The sequence below is a fragment of the Equus asinus genome, chromosome 12 (assembly GCF_041296235.1).
Source record: "Equus asinus isolate D_3611 breed Donkey chromosome 12, EquAss-T2T_v2, whole genome shotgun sequence".
Taxonomy (NCBI): Eukaryota; Metazoa; Chordata; class Mammalia; order Perissodactyla; family Equidae; genus Equus; species Equus asinus.
In genome coordinates, this window is record NC_091801.1 from 48,044,937 (window position 1) to 48,069,642 (window position 24,706).

Here is a 24,706-nt window from a genome sequence, read left to right on the forward strand (position 1 = left end):
GAAAATATGACATACCAAAATCTATGGGATGCAGCTAAAGTGGTACTATAAGGGAAGTATATAGCAATACAGGCCTACCTTAAGAAATAAGAAAAATCTCAAATAAACAATCTAACGTTGCACAAAAAAGAATAAACAAAGCCCAAAGTCAATAGAAAGAAGGAAATAATAAAAATCAGAGTAGAAATAAATGAAATAGAGACTAAAGAGACAATAGAAACTAAGAGCTTGTTCTTTGAAAAGATGAACAAAATTGACAACCTTTATCTAGATTCACTAAGAAAAAAAGAGTGGAGGCTCAAATAAATAAAATCAGAAACAAAAGAGGAGAAATTACAACAGATACCATAGAAATACAAAAGATTATCAGAGACTACTATGAAAAGCTGTACACCAACAAATTAGATAACCTAGAATAAAATGGATAAATTCTTATAATCATACAACCTTCCAAAACTAGATCAAGAAGAAATAGAGAATCTGAATAGACCAATCACTGTTAAGGAGATTGAAATGGTAATCAAACACCTCCCAAAAAACAAAAGTACAGGACCAGATGACTTCTCTGATGAATTCTGCCAAACATTCAAAGAAGATCTAATACCTATCCTCTCAAACTCTTCCAAAAAATTGAAGAGGAGAGGATGCCTTCTAACTCATAAAGCCAACATTAACTATACGCAAACCAGACAAGGACAACACACAAAAAGAAAATTACAGGCCAATATCACTGATAAAATACAGCAAAAATCTTTAACAAAATATTAGCAAACTGAATACAACAATACATTAAAAGGGTCATGCACCATGATCAAGTGGAATTTATCCCAGTGATGCAGAGATGGTTCAACATCTGCAAACCAATCAATATCATATGCCACATTAACAAAATGAAATACCAAAATTGTATGATCATCTCAATAGATGCAGAGAAAGCATTTGGCAAGATTCAACAGTCATTTATGATCAAAAACTCTGAATAAAATGGGTATAGAAGGAAAGTACCTCAACATAATAAAGGCCACTTATGACAGACCCACAGCCAACGTCGTACTCAATGGTGCAAAACTGAAAGCTAACCCTCTAAGAACAGGAACAAAACAAGGATGCCCACTCTCACCACTCTGATTCAACATAGTATTGGAAGTCCTAGCCAGAGCAGTTAGACAAGAAAAAGAAATAAAAGGCATCCAGAGTGTAAAAGAAAAGGTAAAGCTGTCACCATTTGCAGATGACGTGATTTTATATGTAGAAAACCCTAGAGAATCCACCAAAGAACTATTGGGAATAATGAACGAATACAGTAAAGTTGCAGGGTTCAAAATCAACACACAAAAATCAGTTGCGTTTCTGGGCAGTAACCACAAACTAGCAGAAAGAGAAATTAAGAAAACAATCCCATTTACAGTTGCAACAAAAAGAATAAAAAACCTAGGAATAAATTTAACCAAGGAAGTGAAAGATCTGTACACTGAAAACTATAAGGTATTATTGAAAGAAATCAAGGAAGACTCAAAGAAAAGGGAAGACATTCCATGCTCATGGATTGGAAGAATTAACATAGTTAAAAATGTCCATATTACCTAAAGCAATGTACAGTTTCAATGCAATCCCTATCAAAATCCCAATGACATTTTTCACAGAAATAGAACACAGAGTTCTAAGATTTGTATGGACAAAAGACCCTGAATAGCCAAAGCAGTTCTGAGAAAACAAAACGAAGCTGGGGCTATCACACTCCCTGATTTCAAAATACACTACAAAGTCGTAGTAATCAAAGCAGCATGATATTGGCAGAAAAAACACAGATCAACCAAAAAGAATCAAACACCCAGAAACAAACCCACATATATATATAGACAGCTAATTTTGAAAAAAGGAGGCAAGAACATACGGTGGAGAAAGCAAAGTCTCTTCAATAAATGGTGTTGGGAAAACTGGACAGCCACATGCAAAAGAATGAAATTAGACTACTATGTTACACCATACACAAAAATTAACTCAAAATGGATTAAAGACTTGAATGTAAGACCTGAAACCATAAAACTCTTAGAAGAAAACACAGGCAGTATGCCCTTTCATATCAGTCTTAGCAATATCTTTTTGAGTATGACTCCTCAGGCAAAGGAAACAAAAGCAAAAATAAACAAATCAGACTACATCAAACTAAAAAGCTTCTGCACAGCAAAGGAAACCATCAACAAAACAAAAAGACAAGCTACCAATTATGAGCAGATATTTGCAAATCATACATACAATAAGGGGTTAATATCTAAAATATATAAGAACTCATATAACTTAACAACCAAAAAAATGAGCAGAGGATCTGAATAGACATTCTTCCAAAGAAGATATCCAGATCGCCAACAGGCACATGAAAAGATGTTCAACACACTATTTATTAGGGAAATTCAAGGCAAAACCACAGTGAGATTATCACCTCATTCCTGGCAGAATGGCTGTTAACTACAAATACAAGAAATAACAAGTGTTGGGTCGGATGTGAGAAAAAGGGAACCCTCAGACACTGCTGGTGAGAATGTAAATTGGTGCACCCACTATGGAAAACAGTATGGAGATTCTTCAGAAAATTAAGAATAGAACTACCTTATGATCCAGCTATTCCACTGCTGGGTATTTATCCAAAGAATATGAAAACACTAATTTGAAAAGAGATATGCACTCCTATGTTCAATGTGGCATTATTTCCAATGGCCAACACATGGAAACAACCTAAGTGCCCATTGATGGATGAATGGATAAAGAAGATATGGTTTATGTATATAATGGAATACTACTCAGCCATGAAAAGATGAAACTTTACCATTTGCAACAACATAGACGGACCTTGAGGGTATTATGCTAAGTTAAATAAGTCAGACAGAGAAAGATAAATACCATATGCGTCAACTCATATGTAGACGATAACAACAAACACACACATAGATACAGAGAACAGACTGGTTACCCAAGGGGAATGGGGATAGGAGGATGACAAAATGAGTTAAGAAGGTCATTTGTACAGTGATGGATGGAAACTAGACTTTTGGTGGTGAATTTGATGTATATGTAAGTCAAATTATAATGGTGTACACCTGAAATCTATATAATGTTATAAACCAGTGTTACCTCAATTAAAAAAAATAATACATTACCATTCAGTCTCATAAGGGAGAATTCTTAGTTTGTTCTTGTCTCAAACCATATAAAATGATCAACCAGCTTCTTTGTATTCTTTTCCTTTTTTTCTTCTTTTTCTCCCCAAAGCTCCCGGTACATAGTTGTGTATTCTAGTTGTGAGTGCCTCTGGGTGTGCTCTGTGGGATGCCACCTCAGCATGGCCTGATGAGTGGTGCCATGTCCGCGCCCAGGATCTGAACCAGAGAAACCCTGAGCCGCCAAAGTGGAGCACACGAACTTAACCACTCGGCCTTGGGTCCAGCCTCATGATCTTTTCTTTTATCCTCATAATTTTTTCTTGTTGTAATAAAGCAACATGTTCTCCTTCAAAAGCATACAGTTAACGGTATTTTCATTTAACAGAACCTTTGAAAATGCCTGGTGTCTATGAAGTTTTGTTTTACAATGAAACTGAAGATAGCCCAGGGATGATGTTATGGAGATATCCAGAACCAAGAGTGCTCACCCTTGTACGAATAACTCCAGTGCCCTTCAACACCACAGAAGATCCAGATATTAGCACAGCAGACCTTGGTGATATGCTACAGGTATGTAATGACTATTCATTTAAAATAAAAACATTGTGGGAAAGCGCTGATTATATACTAGGAAAAATATTTGGAGCATACTTATTTTTCCCATCAGTAGTATTAGAGAGAAATACGCACATATGTACATATGCATGCATACATACACACGCACAACAGAAATTTTAAAATATGGAAATAACGTAACTCAGATTCATGGTACATGGCAATTTTGAGAGTTCTCAATTCTACTCTTACTCCTGTTGTAGATAGGTTACATGGGCTCTAACTGTAATGGAACAAACAGGTGTCATTCGGTACCTTTTTTTTTTTTTGAGTACCTACCACACATTTTTTGAGTGCTCACACAGCATTTCTAGAAGTGCTCTATGAAATAAAATATCCACAGAAGGCCAGAATGGCCTGAGTTTTCCTTTGATTTCCAGAGCTGAAAATGGTCTGGGGTCTTGAGGTAGGCTGATAGGAGAACCATCTAACCAGTGATCGTATTCCATATGATTTTGTGAAAGTTTGTTTCTTGTCAGTTCCCTGAGTTTGATGTAAATGTCGTTGGAGGTATTGCTATATTGTCCTTCTACTTGTTAATATTCTATGGATCTGAATTTCTCCTAAAATTTGTTTTGCTCTCAGTCTTCCATCTGTTACTATATCACACAGCTGTCCACTCAAAGCCTAGGAGTCATTCCTGATTGCTGTCTTTCCCTAACTCCCCACATCTAATTCATCAACAAGTCTTGTCAGTTCTACCTCCAAAATATCTCCCTATTCCATCTACTTCTCTCTGTTTTTTCTGGTACAACTTGAGTCCAAGCCACCATCTTCTATTCCCTACCACAGTAGCTTCCTAAGTGGTCTCTATGATTCCCTTCTTGACTCCCTGTAATGCATTTTTCAAATAGCAGCTAAAGCGGTCTTCTAAAAATGGAGATGAGGTCACATCACTTTCCTAACTTAAAACCTGACAATGGCTTCCTCTTATACTTAGAAAGAACGAAATTCAAATATCCTGCTGTGGCCTACAAGGACCTATGACCTTGCCCTGCCCACCTCTCTGACTTGATCTCATGCCAGTCTCCCCATTTCTCACTGTACTCTAGCCACACCATCCTCCTTTTTCTCCTTGTGCATACCAGTTCAAAGTCATTTCTCTTGCTCTGCCCCATATCTTTTTCAGTCAGGTACTAGCTCACACATCATATCCTTGCTCGCTCACTACCACTACTTTATTTTGTATTGCATTACCTTGTTTTACTTTCTTCATAGCTCTTAGCACTATTCAGAATTATGCCATGTGTTTATTTACTACTTGCTTATGGTCTTTGTCTCTCTACTGTTAGAAAATAAGCTTCTTCTATGTCTTGATCACTTATCTCCAGCACCTGGTATGTAGAGATGTTCACCAATTTTTTTTAAATTAGTGCTTTATACTTAATAATTTAGAGTAATAATAGAAATCAGAAGAATCCAAGATGCACATTAACATAGGTATAATTATAGTCTTATTTAATTCTTGTTTAAATTTCTTATCATAATATATTTAATCAGATGTTTACCTTCTGGATTGATAACAATAAAATGTGTCATTTTGTCAAGTGAACTAGAGTGTGCAGAACTATCCAATTTGCCAAATGTCAATAGTCTTTTTTTTTTCTTGTGATGAAAACTTTTAAGATCTACTCTCGTGGCAAATCTACTTTGATTCTTAAATTCTCATTGTTTCCCAGCCTATCAAGATCATGTTCATGATTATCTTCTCTACCAATATTCTTGGATTATTTTTGCTAAGTAAAATAACAGTATCTTTGACTCCTTGTCTTATTAGACTTGCCTAAATGCAGAACATCTGTAGTATTTTCAGTCAACATGAAGATACTCATATATCAGTGTTTGAGCATCATGTAAGGGCTTCTTTCTGATTTTGGGGTTCAGACTTATAGGTACATGTTAATACATTTAACATAAGTCTAATAACTAACTACTAATGGCAGTATTATGCTAGCTGTATTAAATAGGACATTTAAAATGGTAAGTACATTCACTAGTGACATGTTCTTTATCTTCTCACTGCTGTTGGAGAGGCAGAGAATATAGTGGTTGAGAGAATGAACTATAGCCAGAATGCCTGGGTTCAAATTCTGGCTCTGCCTCTTGCAAACTTTGTCACCTTAAAAATGTAACTTAATCCCTCAGTCTCAGGTTTTTTGTTTTGCTTTTTTTAATCAATAAAATGAGGATATTAATAATGTGATGATTATGGGAATTAATATTTGTAAGACACATAGAACAATGCCTGGCACATAGCAAGTACTACATAAGTATGAGTATACTATCACTCCTATGATGACCATTGTCAAAACTCTTTTCATGAAGAGGAAGCACAGGCTGGACCAGAGAGAGCTGGTGTGTGATGACTCTACAGACCTGCTGGAGTAGTCCAAGAGATCTGGGACAGTCCCTGGGGCCTAGACAGTGGACTTGGCACATAAGCAAAGCACTGCATGAAGGAAGCCTGGCAGGTTTCAACAGCAAAGAGTTGGTGTCAGGAGAGGTCCTGCTATATTTCATATCTTGTTGGAGAAATAGGAGCTAGGTGTGGGCAGAGTTCAAAGGCTGGGATACTGGCCTAACAAGAAAGACAGGGTTGTACCTACTGTGAATTGAAAGGGAGAGCTTGATCCCAGTGGTGAGAAGAAACACCTGGAATCGACAACTGGGATGAAAGAACAGAGCAGGACTGGCAGAAGGTTGCCGTGCTGCTGAACTCCTGGTTCAATCCTTGTTTTCCCCTGACTAGGAGCAGAATTTGTCCCAGGGGTTGAGGTGAGCCCCATCTGTGGAAATAACTCTCTGGGTCACAATCTTAGAACCATACAAACTATTTTGTTTCCTTGGAGCTTGTTGAGAACAGAAGATATGTTGCATGAATCACAGGTTTGATTCAATACAACAGCTGGTTTTTTTTGAGCACTTGCAGTGCCAGACCGTGGGCTTGCTCCTGGGGATTCAGATACAGGTGAGACACTGTCCACTGATGAGAAGCTCTCACTCTAGCAGGGAAGTTTCTCTGGTTGGTTGGGGGTAGAAGAGTCCCCCTAATTTCAGCTTTCAAGGAGAACCTCTCTGTTGTCAGAATCGTTCTCCTGCTAGATGTGATTATCTCTAGGTCTATACCAGAGGCAGAGCTAAAATATTGAACTGCTTATCCTGAATAGCAGGGAGCTTATGAAAAGAAGGCCCTTTATCAACATGGTTTAGTGCAGATAATGTAGACTTTGAAGTCTCAGCTGCTGACTTCTCCTCCCCTCCCCTTTTTATTTTACTGACTCAGTGAACTTAGGCAAACTGATCTCTTGAGCCTTAATTTCCTCAACTGAACACTGGAGTTAATGTTGTTTACCTTTCAGAGTTGTTGCAAGAATTAGATGAAGTATTATAGCTAAATCAATTAAATGCCTTACACATAGTGCATTCTTAATAAATGTTAATTTCCTCCTCTGTGCTCCACCTACACAAGCTAGTGCCTGGACTGCTAAAAGAGCCTCCTAAATGGAATTCCATTCTTCAATCTCTTCCTTCCAATCTATCCTAATAAGTTCTTAAAGGAACTAGTAGATTGTATCACTTCCCTGAGAAAAACCTTCAGTGGTTCTATCACCCTACTAGACCAACCTTGAGGGCCCTGCATAACCTTCCCAACCCCTAACCCAGTTTTGCCTTTCACTCCCTTATACATGATCTATGCTTTAGTTAAACTGGCCTATTCAGCATTCCCCAAGCCAGCCTATGACATCCCACTTCCATACCACTCCCTCTTCAGTTGAATCTCTCTCTTCTCTGCTGAAATCCTATCCACACTTCCAAACAGCTCAAATGCCATCTATTTCATGAAGCCTTTCCCAGACACTGTCTCCAAATATGATATTGCCTTCCTCTGAAGTCCTATAACAGCACTTCATAGCACCACTTTTATGCTATTTCTCACTTTATTCCTCACATTTTAACTATGTGTCCATATCTTGTCTCCCCCTTAGACTCTAGATTTCCAAAGGAAATGATCATATGTAGTTTTTCATTATGTCCCTTACAGTATCTACTGAAATGGAAATACTCAATATACTGAATGAATGAATGAATGCATGAATGTCCATGTTCCTATTTTGTATTATTCAAAACTGTTTGTCATTATTTTATGACACTATTGAATGAGTTTTGGTTTTACAAACTGAATTATGTCAGGATGCATTGTGTTATGCTTCAGTAATATTATCTAACATAAATACACCATCTAATGTCATTACGTTACACGGGCTCTTGGTGAGATCATTGAATATTCTGCCAAGCCCACTGCCCCCTAGTCAGAGGGTAGTTCTTAAATACAAAGATAAGTTGATCTCCTTGATTTCAGTCCTAAAAACAGAATTGAGTTTGGATAACTTTTTCCTTCAGGACCATTTGGTTCATAAAAAACTGACCGTATAGAGTTCACTTATACAGAACCCTCAAATTTGTCTGCTTATATATCTTTCCATGATTAGTAATGGGATTTATAAACAGGCTCCCCATATTTTATGGGGTTTATTTTGCAATTGTACTGAAAAATTTGGAAAACGTGTCTATAATATTAAACTAACCATGGCTTCTGAATAAAGACCCTTAAGTTAATGTTCATAGAAATCAAAAGGAGCTTATTTTGTGGTCAGTTTATAATTTTATTATGTTAAATTTTAAGTGTTGGTAGTATATTTAGATGTCAATAAAATTTGGATCTGTAAAGTAGAACAATGCCATTAACCTAGAAGGAATGTTGTGTGCTTTAAATGAGTTTAAATATAAGAAATTTCTGGCACTGTGTTTGGCACATCCCAGATTTTCCCCTCTCCTCATCCTATTGTGTACACTCCCTATGGAGGATTCCATTTTAGAAATAGCTATGTTCCCAGATTATAAAATTTTAATCCATCCTTTGTCGTAGAATTGATAACGGATATTTTAATTCTCACACAGATCTGTCATGGTGCTTGGTCTTGTTCTCTCAATACTATATTATTCTTGTTTTAATTCGTATATTGCACTAAATTTTTAGATATCTTCATTTGGTATGTGATAATAGGCCAAACTAAATATCATCCTTCCCCAAGGATCTGAAGAGTATAAGGCTTGAGCATTACAATTCAAGGCAAACACTGAATAGATTGGGATCACTGAAGCAATATAAACAGATGGGGAGCAAAGTTAAATAACCTACTATATGGACTAAAAGGAAGGATATAAGACTTAAAGTCAGGAATTTCTCTAATGCAAGAAATATCTAGGGTGTACATAAAATTCCTGTTGTTGAAGTCAGGAAAGAAAATGTTTAAGTAATTTAGGGAAAAGTTAACACAGGTTCACAAAACTTTACATTACAAAAAATCAGATCTACACCTTCATAAAATGTAAGTTAACCTATGAAGAGAGAAACATATCTGTTATTTTTATTTCCACCTCATAGCATTTCTCATCAGCAAATAATTATTGAATATTTTCTCAGTATCAATATCCGTGTAGGATACTTCTCAGTGTCATTGTAGGGTACTGCAATGCATAGACAGTGAGGATATAAAGAAATAGATCTGTTCCTACTCTTATAAGGGTTTTTGGGTTTTGTTTTTAAAGTTGGCAGATGATGAAGGTTACAAGGTAGGCTGGATTTTCAGACCCTGGACATACTCATCAGGACTTAAGTTTCATGGAATTAGAGTCTTTTTTTTTTTAAGTATGCTTTTTTTGGTGAGGAAGCTTGGCCCTAAGCTGACATCTGTTGCCAATCTTCCTCTTTTTTGTTTTTTTCTCCCCAAAGCCCCAGTACATCGTTTTATATCCTAGTTGTAGGTCATTCTAGTTCTTCTGTGTGGGATGCTGCCACAGCATGGCTTGATGAGCAGTGTGTAGGTCCACGCCTGGGATCCGAACCAGTGAACCCCAGGCTGCTGAAGCAGAGCACACAAACTTAACCACTCAGCCACAGGGCAGCCCTTGAGAGTTATAATCTGTTTGAAAAGAGAGGGCATAATTGCATATGCAAACTCATAAGATAGAATAGCTGAGTGTATATTAAGATATGAATATATATTTATTTAGGAGGAATCATGTAACTTGGGGAATTCTGACATCTGAAGAGTAAGTTGAATTAATTGGAAAAAAAAGAAATTTGTTACTAAAACTGTATGATTTCATAGCACTCTCTCAGTTACAAAAGCATTTTTAAGCTTCAGAATTTGGTGAAGATTTCTTAATATGAAAAAATCATGACTAGAGTCCTTAAAAAGACATCTTCACAAGGATAACAGGAAGAAAAAAGACAAAAGCAAACTGTGTCATTTGTTTATTTCTGGTGGAGAAGGAGAACAGTAAGCCAAAGAAATCAATGCACTCAAGACTAATTCACTTTTGTTTATCCAGTTCAAAAGTCAAGGAAATTAGTTTTTAAAATAACATTAATATGATTATAAAAATCAAAGTGAAACCACACTGGAAGAAGAATGAACAAAAAATTGCATACTTGGAAACCAAAGAGAATCTAAATGGTTGAGATCTGTTATTTTTGCTCTAATGTGTTGCAGTCGTCTTTGTGTTTTACACCCAGCCCTGTGCTAGGTGCTTTGCATGCATAACCTCATTAAATCTCACTTTATTCTGTGAAGTAGGCATTATCTTCATTTTATAAGGGGGAAACTGAGGCCAAAAGAAATTAACTGATCTTGAGTCATAACACTTAAAAAAGGAGAGCCAGAATTTCATCCTAGGTCTTTCTGACTCCAAATCCTATGTTCTTTACCCTAATTGTAAAACATTGGGATAATATTGTTGATGCTACATTTGGGTGATAGTGAGCTACTATATTGAGAAATATGGAAAGAAGGAAAATAAAATTATCCTTTTACGTCAAACTGTTAAATCATGAAATAATGAATCAGACCAGAGATATGCAAAATAATCTTAAATAAATGAAAGGACTCATCGACACACAAGACAGACTGAATATTAAGATATCTAAAGAAAGAATGTTTCCTTCACAAGGAGAACCGGTCAGCTCTAAAAACCTAGGAGGGTCACGGAAGCATTTATTGGCAGAAGCCCTCCTGGCAGCATCCAAAGAAGTGGTGTCCAAATATCTGGTTCTCCTGGTAGTTAAATCCCTTTTATGAAGATGAATGTAGCAGCTGTCAGATCTCTGTGTCTAACGTTAAAATCATCTAAACAACCAAAAAACCTTCTAATAGTTTGACTGCCAATGCAGTCTGTCAATTGAGAAAGTATCATACACTGCTCAGCCCAGTACCAGTATCCACGCTGCTTGGCGGTTTTATATCTCATGGTAAATTAATAGCTTGGCATCTGGTTTATATATCAATCTCTAGTGAACTTTGTTGCATGACTCAGCATTCCTATGTCTACTCAGTGCTAGGACACCATGGAAATTTTTTGAGACTGTAAGACCAACAGTAAGATCTTGAATCATGGTGAAGCCATCACACTAAGTACCCTCTTGTGGCTACCTGCCTTCCCAGAATGCTGGCCTTTCCCAGATGATATCTCTGTTGTGCAATGCATCAACAAAGTTCTTTCCGAACAAAATTCTCCTCTCACTCTCTTGAAGAGTTGTAAGGAGTAGAGATAATGTATGTAAAGCACCTAGCATAGTGCCTTACATAGTTAAAGTCTTAGTAAATTATTATTAGGACACTTAATAAATGGTAGCTGCTATCATTATCATCATCATCGTAATTCTATCAATTGATCAAAGAACCTGGATCCTACTGTGTATTAGACCAAGAAAGCCCTGTTTTCTGAGAAAGGTGTTTTTTGTGTTTATAGTCTGTTAATGTCATAATAACTGTGAAGAATGCTGGCTCTGGATGTGATTAATGGAATGTTTCCAACGACTGAGAACAGCTGCTATAAGAGACACCACGTTCCCACAGCTACACAGTCAGTGGCCTCTGAGGTGGTATGTCAGTATGTCCTCTAGGTTGCAGGTGGCAGAAACCCCATTGAAGCTGGCTTAGCAAAAGATACAGGGATGTAGTATCAAGATCCAGTGGGGAGTTCTAGAGGCCAAGGGTAAAATGCAGCTGGGCCTCTAGAAGGACGGGGCCAGGAATGGAAGATAGGAACCAAGGAGAGTACTTACTATCTCTTTTCTTTGCTTCTTTCTCCATATTCATTTTACTCTTCCTTTTCAATAGATTAGCTTTGCGCCCAAACCCCCCCACCTCCCATCCCCACCCCCACTTCTCAGGCCACCCGGTAGTCTCTCTACAACTCCCAGAGCTCCCAGAGTCACATTTACAAGTCCAACCTCCAGTTCAGTTCCGCATTCCTGATTGACCTAGCATGGTGTCAGATGCTCTAGGCCCATTCAACCATGGCTATCGGGTGGAGTCACATTCACCAACATGGCTGTGAGTTAGGGGTCACTGTGAGCTTTGCAGATACCCCCAAAGGGATCCATTCTGTATCTTACCTCTCTTACTGCTCTCGTTTTCCACCCTGGCTAGCTTAGCCAAACATGGTCAGTACTGGCCTCACAGTGTCAGCTGCTTCCTTCTGGCCTGACTCTGAAGGTCTGCACAGCGTATTCTGCTCTTCCAAGAGGGAAGCCTTTTGTATACGGTCTGTGCTTTTGGAGAAGAATCAACACAGTCGGAGAGTCTCTAGAAAGACTGGTTCACTAAAAAAATTTGGTCCTTTTTGCTATGGTTCTTCCAGCTTTTCCCTTTGCTAATATCTTGCATAGCTGTTCCTCTCTGAACATCAAAGCCTGTCTGCATCTGGATAAAAGCCTCATATCACTTTTTAAATCTTCTCGTTGTCCTCCCCAAGCATCCTCCCAAAATATAGGTTAGGCAAGCTCCTATGTCTTGCTGACACATATGAGATATTTTCTTGTCCCCAAGATGCTTAAAATCAATACCTTTCTTGGTCAGTGCCTCCTTTTTAATGCAATGACAGTATAGCATATTAGCAACTTCACAGATTCTATAAATACATGAGAGCTTTACACATAAAATAATTTTCTATTTTTGAAATTGTTTACAGTGTGATACTTAATGTCTGTAGCTTAGTGGTGATTTAATTGTGTTTAGTTTTCTAATAAATTTTATCTTCTCATGGGCTAAAGCTTCATTGAACCTTATAGTTGTGCTGATTTTATGCTTTTTCATAATTACTTGGAAAAATGTTCCAAGTCAGATAGTAATACTCGATATTACCCAATAAATTAAAAACTAGACTTTTGCTGTTTTAAACTTGACTTTACAAGCTTCCTATAATTCTAAAGCACATGGACCTGATAGGCAAAGATTATGATATTAGCACATGCTGACACTACAGAAAGAAAATCCTTCTGAGAGTCACTTGCAAACCAATATAATATGCCTCTTCCATGCACAGCTTAAACAGAATAAAAAGTATTCTTGGGTGTTTCTTTTCAGCTGTGTTAGTTGGTTCACTTATAGCTGCAAATATGTTCCCAGAATCCTGAGCCTTTTTATTTTATAAGTACCTCCTGCCCACTGGCAGCTATACTAATGTGTCCCAGAAGGCTTTGCTCCTATCCATCATCTGTAGGAGAAGTGCTCAAAGCCAGATACGAGATTCATTGCTGTTGAAATGCAGAAAAGAAAAAGAAGTCTTGGGAGCTTTGGAGAAGTAAGAGGCAGGGCCAGACTCTTAGGAAATACAGGAAAGGAAGAAGTCCTATGTACCCAATGGACACAGGAATAAATGGTTTTGAATGATGGGTAACAATGCTGGATCAACTACTAAGTGTTTTGTGTCCAGAAGCCATTGCCTCCTTTTTTGGACAATGAAGGGAAGCCTAAAATAGAGTATTCCCTGAATACACTTTTAATCATTCTGTCTTCTTAGTGTTGTAAAAGTATGAAAAAAGGATCTAGGACTATATTGAAAAGAGCTCTGCCTGAGAATTTTGAGGTTAAAGGACCTGGGCTGGGGCCATGGGAGATACAAAGGTGGATAGGGCTCTAGTTCTGCTCTTAAGGCACCTATAGTTTTTACGAGAGATAACCAGTACACAAACTAAGGCAAGGCAGGCTGTGAAGTGCCACAGAAGGCACACAGAGAATGCCTTTTTAAACAAGGAAAGTGTACATCTGACTGGACACATCAGAAAAAGGCTTCATGGAGGAGATGACAATTGAGGGGATTCTTGAATGTTGAGTGGAATTTCAACAGATAAGATGGGGGCAAAGGGTATATGAAGAAAAAATCAGTCTGAGCAAAATTTCAGAACTGAAGAAGAGAAGACAGAACATATGTCTGGGAAGTGGCAAATAATCTTGTTTGACTAGTACAGGTTATACAAGTAAGGGATGAACGGAAGAGTGATAAGCCACCGACACGGCTTTTTTAGTCTGCATCCATTTCATGGAGGGAAAGAAGAAGGTAACACATTTATTGAGCACCTAGTATGTGCCAGGCACCAAACTTACCCTTTTATATGTCATGTCTCTTCTATCCTCACTATAATCCTGTGTAGTGGGTACCATTATCTCTACTTTAGAGCTAAGGTAACTCAAGTTCTAAAAAGGTATATAATTTTCCGAAGATCACAAAGCGAGGAGAGAGGTAAAACGTGACTCAAACCTAGGTTTGTATGAGTCCATAATTTTTTCTTCTGTGTTTTGCTACGTTGACTACTTTTATAGTATGAAGTTTGTATTTCGTTTGATGGACACTGGAGAACCGTTGGCAGGCCAGGACTTCAGGACCTGTTAGGAGTCTCAGAGAGGAGACGACAAAGCCTGTAATCTGGAGGTAGGGGGTGGGGAGGGGTAAAAAGAAATGAATGAAGGAGACTTTGTAGAGGAAAAAATTATGCTCCTGACAGCTAATATGGTAATTTTATGAGAGGGAGTAAGAGAGGTCACAGCTGAGTGCTGGATTTAAGCTCAATGGGAAGTATGATGAGACTAGTTACAAAATTCTGGAAATCAGGAGGAGTGCCTCTTATGCTAGGCACTATTCACTATGCCACGCCTGTATCCAGGTTATACCTACTCCTGAAATCAACTCTGCAGAGATGAGTGTTGTTCTCCCCTATTACAGACAAGCAAGCTGACGATCTGAAAAGTTAAATGAGTTGCCATGGGCCTCTTCTCCCAGAAAAGTGGACGAATGCACACAAGATTAACTTAAAATTGCAAGAAGTTTACAGATTCCTGTAAACTATTTATGGATCTTTGATGAAGAATCCCAACAATGCAAGAAACGCTGCCAGAGCTACTGAGCTCTGTGTCAATTGAGACTAGGTTCAGATATGAGAGACAGAAACTACAAAATAACAGCAGCTTAAACAAAACAGAAGTTTCTTTTCCTGTCACACATGAGAACAGTCTGAAGGTAGACGGTCTAGGACTGTAAGTATGGTCTTCAAAGTCGTGAGGGCCCAGATACCTTCTTGCTTCCTGCTGCTCTGCTGTCCCCAGCATTTGCTTTTCCTTCATGGTCCAAGATGGCAGCACAAGCTTCAAGTATCTTATCCCCATTCTAGCCGTGGAAAGAGGAAGGGACCAAAAAAGAGCATACCCCCACCCTTTAAGGATATTTCTTGGAATCCACACCCTGCACACTGCTGCCAACATCCCAGAGTTGAGAATTGTGTCTCACGGATACGCTTAGTTAAAGGGGAAATTGGGACTCATTTGCTGAGGCAGAAGGGAAGGAGAGCTATTGGGAAACGGCTAGCAGTCTCTGCTGGCCTCACAGCCAGGAGCTCCCAAAGATCTAGTGTCCACACTCTCTGCTAGCCAGCGCTGTGACCCATTTCTGCTCCCTGCCTGCTTGTGAAATTCGTCATTTAGTCTATGATGCAGTAAGAGAACTCACTTTCTAGTCATTAGTGAATGGTATGCTGAAGCAGAATTCGTAGAGAAAACTTAAAAAGCAAATGAGATTTCTGAAATATAAATAAGTAAATAGTTTGAAATGCTAGCATTCTTTGCCCTTCAAAAAAGTAAGAGGTGGGGAAGGAATCTGTCAATAAGACATGCTTTTAAAGTAAATGGAAAACGTTTGCAAACTGGAAGAATACTGAAGTCATTTTTGTCCTGTCACTTTATTTGGTGGTAGAAATTTTATTAGCCTATTTCTCTTTTCCTATTAAACACTCTTGTATTAAAAAGGGGGGGGGGGGACATTTCTTTCTGGAAACAAAGAAACTGTGCTTAGAATTCAATGTGTTTGATGTTTATTGCTCAGTATTAAAAATGTTTGGGGTACAAAAAAAATGAAAGGATGGTAAGTATGAATTAATGGTCCATGATCATCTTTTTGTGAGTTATTCTCCTCCATGAGTGAAGTATTTTCCCCATGAGAGTCACAGTAAAAACCATTATTCATGATGTATAAGTTATTTCTTGAAAGCTACATTGTTGAAGAGAGTAACAAATAGAAGGAGAAACATGAAGTACAGAGAGGCAATATAGCCCAGTTGTTAAAGCAAAGATTCTGGACTAAAGTCTCTGAGTCCAGATCCAGGGTCTGCTGGGTGACCTCAGGCAAGATACTTAACTTCTCTGTGCTTCAGCTTTCTCATCTGTAAATTAGGCATAATAATAGTTCATCTGTGGCCAGCCCAGTGGCATAGTGGTTAAGTTTGTGCACTCTGCTTCAGTGGCCTGGGGTCAAGGGTTTGGATCCCGGGCGTGGACCTACACACTGCTTATCAAGCCATGCTGAGGCACATACAAAAAAAATGAGGAAGATGTTAGCTCAGGGACAATCTGCCTCACCAAAAAAAAATAAATAAATAAAAAATAATAGTTCATACCTCTTTAAATTCTTGGGAAGAAAACATGATTGCTAGGTGTACAGAACCCTTTGAACAGTGACTAGCACATAGTTAGTGCTTTATAAATGTTATCAGTTATTACTTTCCTTGAAGTGCTTATCGTCTCCAGGTGCCAATTTGCCTCTTGTTCTGCTCTAGATTTTGAAGTTGGAGAAAAACTGAGTTTTGATTACAAGAAATTCTTTATCCCTTTACCCATGCTTTTCATAAAGGCATTGATCTGAAAACTTCATTTTGTCATATATTTTCAAGGATACATGCCTCCCAATCTTTGTATTCAACTCCTAGTTAGGAAAAAAATCAAACTTGAGAACCTTAAATGTTTTGTAGCAACATCTTCAAATGCTACATCAAAATTAAGAATCTTTGTTCTCTTATGCTATTAGCACTCCTTTAGCAGCTTTATTGAGATACAATTCACATATCATACGATTCTCCCATTTAAAGGGTACAGTTCAGTGGTTTTTAGTATATTCACAGAGTTGTGCAGTCATCACCACAATCAATTTCAGAACATTTCCATCATCTCAGAAAGAAACCTGGTACCCTTTAGCTATCACCCCCAGTATCCCCCTCCCCCAGAGCTAAGCAACTACGAATTTATTTTCTGTCTGTATACATTTACCTATTCTGGACATTTCATATGAATGGAATCATATAATTTGTGGTCTTTTGTGACTGGCTTCTGTTATTTAGCATGATGTTTTCAAAGTTCACCCATGTTATGTCATGGATCAGTATTTCATTCCTTTTTTTTGTCAAATAATATTTTATTGTATGGATATACCACAGTTTACTTACTTACCATTCATCAGTTGTTGGACATTTGGGTGTTAGCACTTTTTGAATCCTTACCCACTTTACTTAGTTCTGTCCTGCAAACTTGAGGGGAAGGACCAAAAGGTAATGATGATGATTAATACTATTAACAAGGTGTTCTTACAGGCATTATCTCAAAGAGCTTACAATCCAAGCTTCATGAAACAAATACATAGGCAACCATCACCCAGTATTGTACAATAAGTGTTCATGGAAGTTCAGAGAAGCAAGTTAATACAGTCGTGCGTCATTTAACGATGGAGATACATTCTGAGAAATGCGTCATTAGGTGATTTCATTGTTGTGCGAACATCACAAAGTGTAGTTACACAAACCTAGATGGTATAGCTTACTACACACCTGGGCTATCTGGTCCTAATTCTTATGGGATCACCGTCGTATATGAGGTCTGTTGTTGACTGAAATGTCGTTATATGGCACATGACTATATAATAGTTATGAGCTTGAAAAGTAGGCTTAAAGCCAGATAGTGGGGGATTTTAAATGTGACGCTGAGACATTTGGGCTTTATTCCATAAGCACTTTATGCTGTGAGGGTAGTCATTAAAGTTATTGGGCTGAGCAACAACCATGGCTGATTATAGAAGGAAGGATGAATTAGAGGATACTATAGGTCAACTGTATGGAGACCTATTCAGAGCACTATTACTCAGCACAATGAGAATGAAAGTTGCAAAGGGAACAAGGAAATGAATGTAAGAGAGAGACATCTGGAGGTAAAATAAATAGATTTCAATGCTTGAATGGGGATGATAATAAGAAGGGAAAATTAAATGACTCTGTGCCCCTAGCCTAGGTGACTGGATAGATGAACCACCATTAAGGGAAACTGGAAATGTCAGAGAAAACGTGAGGTAATCAGGTTGTGTGGAAGAGATACTAAGTTCTGCACTGAACACTTACAAATTAAGATTTTAGAGGAATAATCATTATGAAATGCCTACCACAAGTTTGGAAATATAGGCTGACAATTCAGAAAAGGGTCAGGTTATTTAAAAAATGGTTTTGGGAATCATCTTCATAGAAGTAAAAATTGAAGCCATGAAAGTAGAATAGAGAGAACTCACTCTCAGAGAGAGTGAAGAGTTCAAAGATAAGAGAACTGAGAATAGAACCATGAGGAATCTCACTATGTTCAGTAATTAAATAGTAGATAAGGAATTCTGGTGAGTTGAATAGTTGTCCCCCCATAATTCATTTCCACTCAGAACATTAGAATGTGACTTTATGTGGAAATAGGGTCTTTGCAACTGTAATTAAGTTACTGTGAGGTCATATTAGATTAGGATGATCCATAATCCAATGGCTTGTATCCTTATAAGAAGAGAGTAATCTGGACAGAGACAAAGACACATAGGGGAAAAGACAGAGGCAGAGAGTGAAAGGATACAGCTACCTGCCAAGGAAAGCCAGGGATTGCCAAGAGCTGCCAGAAGCTCGGAAGAGGCAAGGCAGGATTCCCTAGAGCCTTCAGAGGAGCATGGCCCTGCTGACATCTTGATTTTGGATTTCTATCCTTTAGAACTGTAAGAGAATAAGTTTCATTGTTTTAAAGCCCCACGTTTGTGATAATTTGGTACGGAAGCCGTAGGAAACTCATACAGGAATCAACAAAGGGAGTGGTCAGAGAGAAAGGCTCAGAAGAGTACAGTGTCAGCAAATCCAGGCATAGTGAAAACTTTAGGAAGCTTGAGGAACTCAGCAGCATCATGGCTACAAACAGACAGAGTATATTGTGGACTGGGAAAATAGAGAGCTGTGAATTTGACGACCTTGAGGTCACTGTTGACTTGGAGAGAAATTTTAGTCACCAGGACACCATGGCAAAGCCTTTCTCCTCCAATGACCTGTCCACTTCTTGGATTCCACGTTTGCATCACATTAGGCTTCATTGTTTGACATCCTCACTAGACTGTAAGTCCCGTAAGAACAGGAGCCTCATCCCTTGTTCATCAATGTTTCTCAGTTGTCTAGAGACTGAACACAGTAGGTGCTCAGTAAATATTTGTGGAAGGAATTGAAAGATGGAAAGAAGTTAAGAATTAGAAAAGAAGTTGTTAATTTAGCTTATATGATTCTATGGAGGAAGTTATTGGTAGGAGAGCTTATAAGTAGAGTTAAGTGGTAAGATTCATTCCTTAGAGATAGAAGAAATTAAGGCAAGATGTCAACTTTTTACAAAAGGTCACAAGATGACAATGACAAGGCCTTAATGAAGGTTTGGCCTATATCCATATGCTGTTGTATACTAGCCAACAAACCTTGATAAATGGTAGTCTACCAAGGACAAAAAACAAACTTGGGCAAAGACCCAAGGTTTCAGGATTAGAAGAGGTAATTTTTTACCTTTTTTTTCCCTCATATATTGTTTCCTAACTTAGTGCCAGCCATTGTGCTAAGAGCATCATATGATTAGCTCACTTAATATTCACAATGCTACAAAAACTGTTGTCGTTCACATTTTACAGATGAGGAAACTAAGGCTCAAAGAGCTGAAATAATTTCCCCAAGGGCATACCACTACTAAATAGTAAAGCCAAGAATCTTAGGCATTCTGATTCCAGAACCTACATTCTTAACTATAGGGAAGGATATATACTTGTAAACTGATGAAAAAAAGTCTATGTCATATTGAATCTGAGGTACTTCAGGGCGTCCTATTGAAGATGTTCTTCGTGAAAAATGCTTTCACATATAATCAGTGTTTCTTAAATTTTGCCTTTCTGTGGATATGATCCAAAGCAGCAGCCTCCTTTGAGCACAAACTTTTTTTGAAATCACCTCGTTTTCCATCCAAATTCTATATCTATTCTATAATGCATTTTTATTAGTTTTACTGTTACAAAAGAGTATTCTGTCTATCTCATTACCAATTCTATTAGTTAATGGGAGAAATCCTCTTGCATTTTATAAAATCAATTTAAACCAAAGTATGTGTCAGGCAGTTTTCTCTATCTTGGTGTCATGATGTTTTGAAAGCCTAGACTTATGTAAATAAGTAACTGTAGATGACAACCATTTTTTCACTGCTTAATCAACCACATGGTGGTGAATCACTAAGTAGAAATACTCACAGTGCTGCCAAAGCAGCTAAATAATATGTTGGTTTCAAGCTACTATTAGAAGAAATTTTGATAAGTGTGTTTTCTTGTTAACAGTTCTCTTGTATCATACATTGGACCAGAATGGTTACTTATTCAATGTGTAATACAGGAGACAGCCTCTTTTAACTATTTCAGGGAAATAATATTCATCGAAGGGCATTTTCAGTGAAGAAACATGACTGATGTGGTTGTCCTTTATTTTTGTGAGTCTTGCTATATGTAAGCTGAACCAAGATTCTCAAAGGATTCATTTTCACCACAACCAGTTTTAACACAGCTTTCAAACTTGGTTTTACTCTAGTGATCTTGAAATCTACATAAAGTGCATTCACGGTTTTATCTCACATTTGTTGATTGAAAAATATTTAGCCTTAGAAAAACGTTTGCTACATAAGCCAACTTTGAACAATTCTTTAAAAATAAGCAGTGAGGGACCGGCCCCATGGCCGAGTGGTTAAGTTCACGTGCTGCGCTTCGGCGGCCCAGGGTTCGGATCCTGGGCACGGACATGGCACCACCCATTAGGCCATGTTGAGGCGGCGTCCCACATCCCACAACTAGAAGGACTCACAGCTAAAATATACAACTGTGTACTGGGGGGATTTGGGGAGAAAAAAAAAGAAGATTGGCAACAGTTGTTAGCTCAGGTGCGAATCTTTAGGAAAAAAAATAAATAAGCAGTGATTCCATTAATTTTACCCATATTTTTACCCTTTATCGTGACATCCTTTTGTTCTCCATCAGGAAAAGTCAATTATGAACATTGACCAGTATCTTTTTCTAAGTCATAGCACATCTGTGTAAAATAGTAAACTTTCAAAGTTGCTTCCTATTTCATTAAAAATTTATCTAAAAAGATGAGTACTCAAATTACTGAATTTTTTATCTTTTTGTATTGAACACAATAAGAAAATTCAGAGGAAATTTAATGTAAGGTACTTTTAATGATTGTTATAGTGTATTTTAGTATATTCAAATTATAAAATGGTCTTGAAGAATCAACTTTGCCACTGTTTATCCTGTTGTAAATAGAGCTCCATTTAGACATGCAACCTTACATTTTTCCCCAAGCAATACCTTGATCTCTTTAACATTCATATTCTGTGTTGAAAATCTTCACTAGTTATTTTGCCATCGAGTATAAAATAGACCTTCAGAAATACCATCATATTAATATAGTCAACATAGACCAATAAAATAACCAAATGACTAGTGTCAGCGCCGTCATCTAATGGGAAGGCAAAGAACCTCAGTCTATCAAGCAATTATTCAAGTATATATTGTGAGTATACTAAAGTATATCATTTTTATCATATCTATTGGTGATGGCATTTTTTATTGAGGTATAATTGACGTATAAATTATATTAGTGTTAAGTATACAATTTAACAGTTTGATATTTGTATGTATTGTGACATGATCAGCACGATAAGTCTAGTTAACATCCATCAGCATACATAGTTACAAGGAAAATTTTTGCTATGCTATACATTACATTCCCATGACTTATTTATTTTATAACTGAAAGTTTGTACCTTTTGACCCCCTTCATCAATTTTGCCCACCCCCACCCACCTCCTCTGGCAGCCACTCATCTGTTTTCTGATCTGTGAAGCTGGTTTTGTTTTGTTTTGTTTTAGTTTCCACATATGAGTGAGATCATGTGGTATTTGTCTTTCTCTGTCTGACTTATTTCACTTAGTATAATGCCCTCATGTTGTCACAAATGGCAAGATTTCATTCTTTTTATGGCTGAATAATATTCCATATATATATATATATATATGCCACATCTTCTTTATCCATTCATCTATCAATGAATACTTAGGTTGTCTTTGTATCTTGGCTATTGTAAATAATGCTACAATGACCATGTCTTTGGTCATGCCTATATCTTTTTGAGTTAGTGTTTTCATTTTCTTCAGATAAATAACCAGAAGTGCAATTGCTAAATCATATGGTAGTTCTATTTTAATTTTTTGAAGAACCTTCATACTGTTTCCCATAGTAGTTGCATCAATTTACATTTCCACCAACAGTGCACAAGGCTTCCCTTTTCTCCACATCCTCACCAACACTTATTTCTTGTCTTTTTTGTAGTAGCCATTCTAACTGGTGTGAGGTAATACCTCATTGTGGTTTTGATTTGCATTTCCCTGATGATTAGTGATGTTGAGCATCATTTCATGTATCTGTTGGCCATCTGTATGTCTTCTTTGGAAAAATGTCTAGTCAGATCTACTGCCTATGTTTTAATCAGGTTGTTTGGTTTTTTGCTATTGAGTTGTATGAGTTCTTTATACATTTTGGATATTAACCCCTTATCAGATATATGCCTTCAAAATATTTTCTCCCTTGATGGTGCTTTTTTAGCTCTCTTTTTTCCCTTTTTCCTTTTTTTTATTCCATACAAATCTGGCCTTTTCTAAGTTATGTGCATGGCTTCATTGCAATTATTTGTTTTATATGAGCTCCACCTTCTAAAATTTCTCAAACTAATTTTGAAGGAAACTTCAAGCAATTTTTAAAAATTTTCTTGATTGATATGCTATTATTTCTAACAAAGACTTCTATCATTTAATCAATTTTATTTGGGGAAAAAAATCTGATGATTCCCCTTGAAAAAAATTCTAAGTTTCTGTCCTGAAAAATTTCAAATATAAAAAAGCAGAGAGACTGGTATAATAAATTTTGTGTGTCTCTCACACGTCTTTAGTAATTATCAGTATCCTGATGTCATTGTTACATCTGTTCCCCTCACCACTTTCTGTTGATGCTGTTATTGTTTCTCTGGAGTATTTTAAAGGAAGTCCCAGATACATATTATCTCACTCGTAATACTTCAGTCAGCATTGCTAACAGGTAAATATTTTTAAACATATTTTTAGTATCTATCATAGCCAACAATTAATAATAATTCTTTAATATCATATAATAGTCTATATTTTATTCTCCCCATCGTCTCAAAAATATTTTTTTAGAGTTGATTTATTTGAATCAAGATCCCACTAAGGTTCACACATTACATTTGATAAATATGGTTCTTAAGTCTCTTTTACTCTATAACACTTCCTTCTCTTTTTTCCTCACCTATGTCATTTATTTATTGAAGAAATTAGATCATTTGAACTGTAGAATTTCCTGCATTCTGAATTTTGGCTCACTTTATCCTTATAATAGTGTTTAACATTTTCCTCTATCCCTCATATTTTCTGTAATCTAGTAGTTGATATGAAGGCTTGATTAGATTTGAATTGTGCTTTTTAAAAAACAAAAATACTCCCCAAATAACACAATATTTTTCCTGTTGCATCACAACAGGAGGCACATGCTGTCTTCTTATTTTACTTTTAGCAATATTAAAATTGATCAGGTGGTGTCAGTCTGATCTATCATGAAAAGTCCTCCATTAACCTTTGACACATTGGTTTTAGCATCCATTGATGTGTACCATGGTTTGTCAGCAATTTCCCCAACGTACATCCTAAAACTAAAGACCAAATTGAGATGTAACTCAAAACTAATGAGAGTAACAACATTTGTAGCTTTTGTATTACTATAATAAAGTGATGTTAATGTCATATAGCTAAGTACTTGCCTTCTCTCAATTCTGGAGCATTGGAGCCCAGCAAATAATTTACTTAAGTCTTAAATATCCCTTTAATGGACCAAAAATATAAGCTATATGGTCGTTCATTTATAGAAAGTCATATCTGCCAAATGACATTTTTATAAAATGAAAACTATATCATAAAGCATTTTCTAATAGTGAGGCATGCTAAGCACTACCATGTTGATAAGAGAAATCTTGAGATCTTCTCTACAAGTCTTTGAATATAATTTGTCTTCATTGTTTGGAGTTAGTCTTATCCAGAGAAACAAGTTGATGTCTATATGACCTCCCAAAGTCCTTTCCAGTCCTGTGATTCTCACGCTAATGATTTCAAACTGAAAAGGATTATTGGGCCAAAACTCAGAGTGTCTTCAGAGCCAGAATGTAGGAAAAGTTACAAAATACAGATGTCTGTCAGGGATGAGGTCCAAAGGGAGAAGCAGGCCAGAAGTTAGAAATAGATATGTTGTACCAAAAAAAAAGTTTTGAATTTGGCTTTTAGCCAGAAGAATTTTTTTTGAATACTTAGGTCAAACTATTAATCCACAGATTCAGTTGAGGTACA

At 37.1% G+C, this 24,706-nt stretch overlaps 1 protein-coding gene across 9 annotated transcripts in view; it reads left to right on the top strand.

Moving 5' to 3' along the window:
* VPS13B (vacuolar protein sorting 13 homolog B) overlaps positions 1-24,706 on the top strand; it is a 781,052-nt gene that overhangs the window by 633,000 nt on the left and 123,346 nt on the right. For all 9 annotated transcript variants that reach the window (XM_044743909.2, XM_044743903.2, XM_044743908.2 and 6 more), the window contains one exon: positions 3,544-3,728. In XM_044743909.2, coding sequence (XP_044599844.2) covers positions 3,544-3,728 — 185 coding nt within the window. The remainder of the gene's footprint in view (positions 1-3,543; positions 3,729-24,706) is intronic.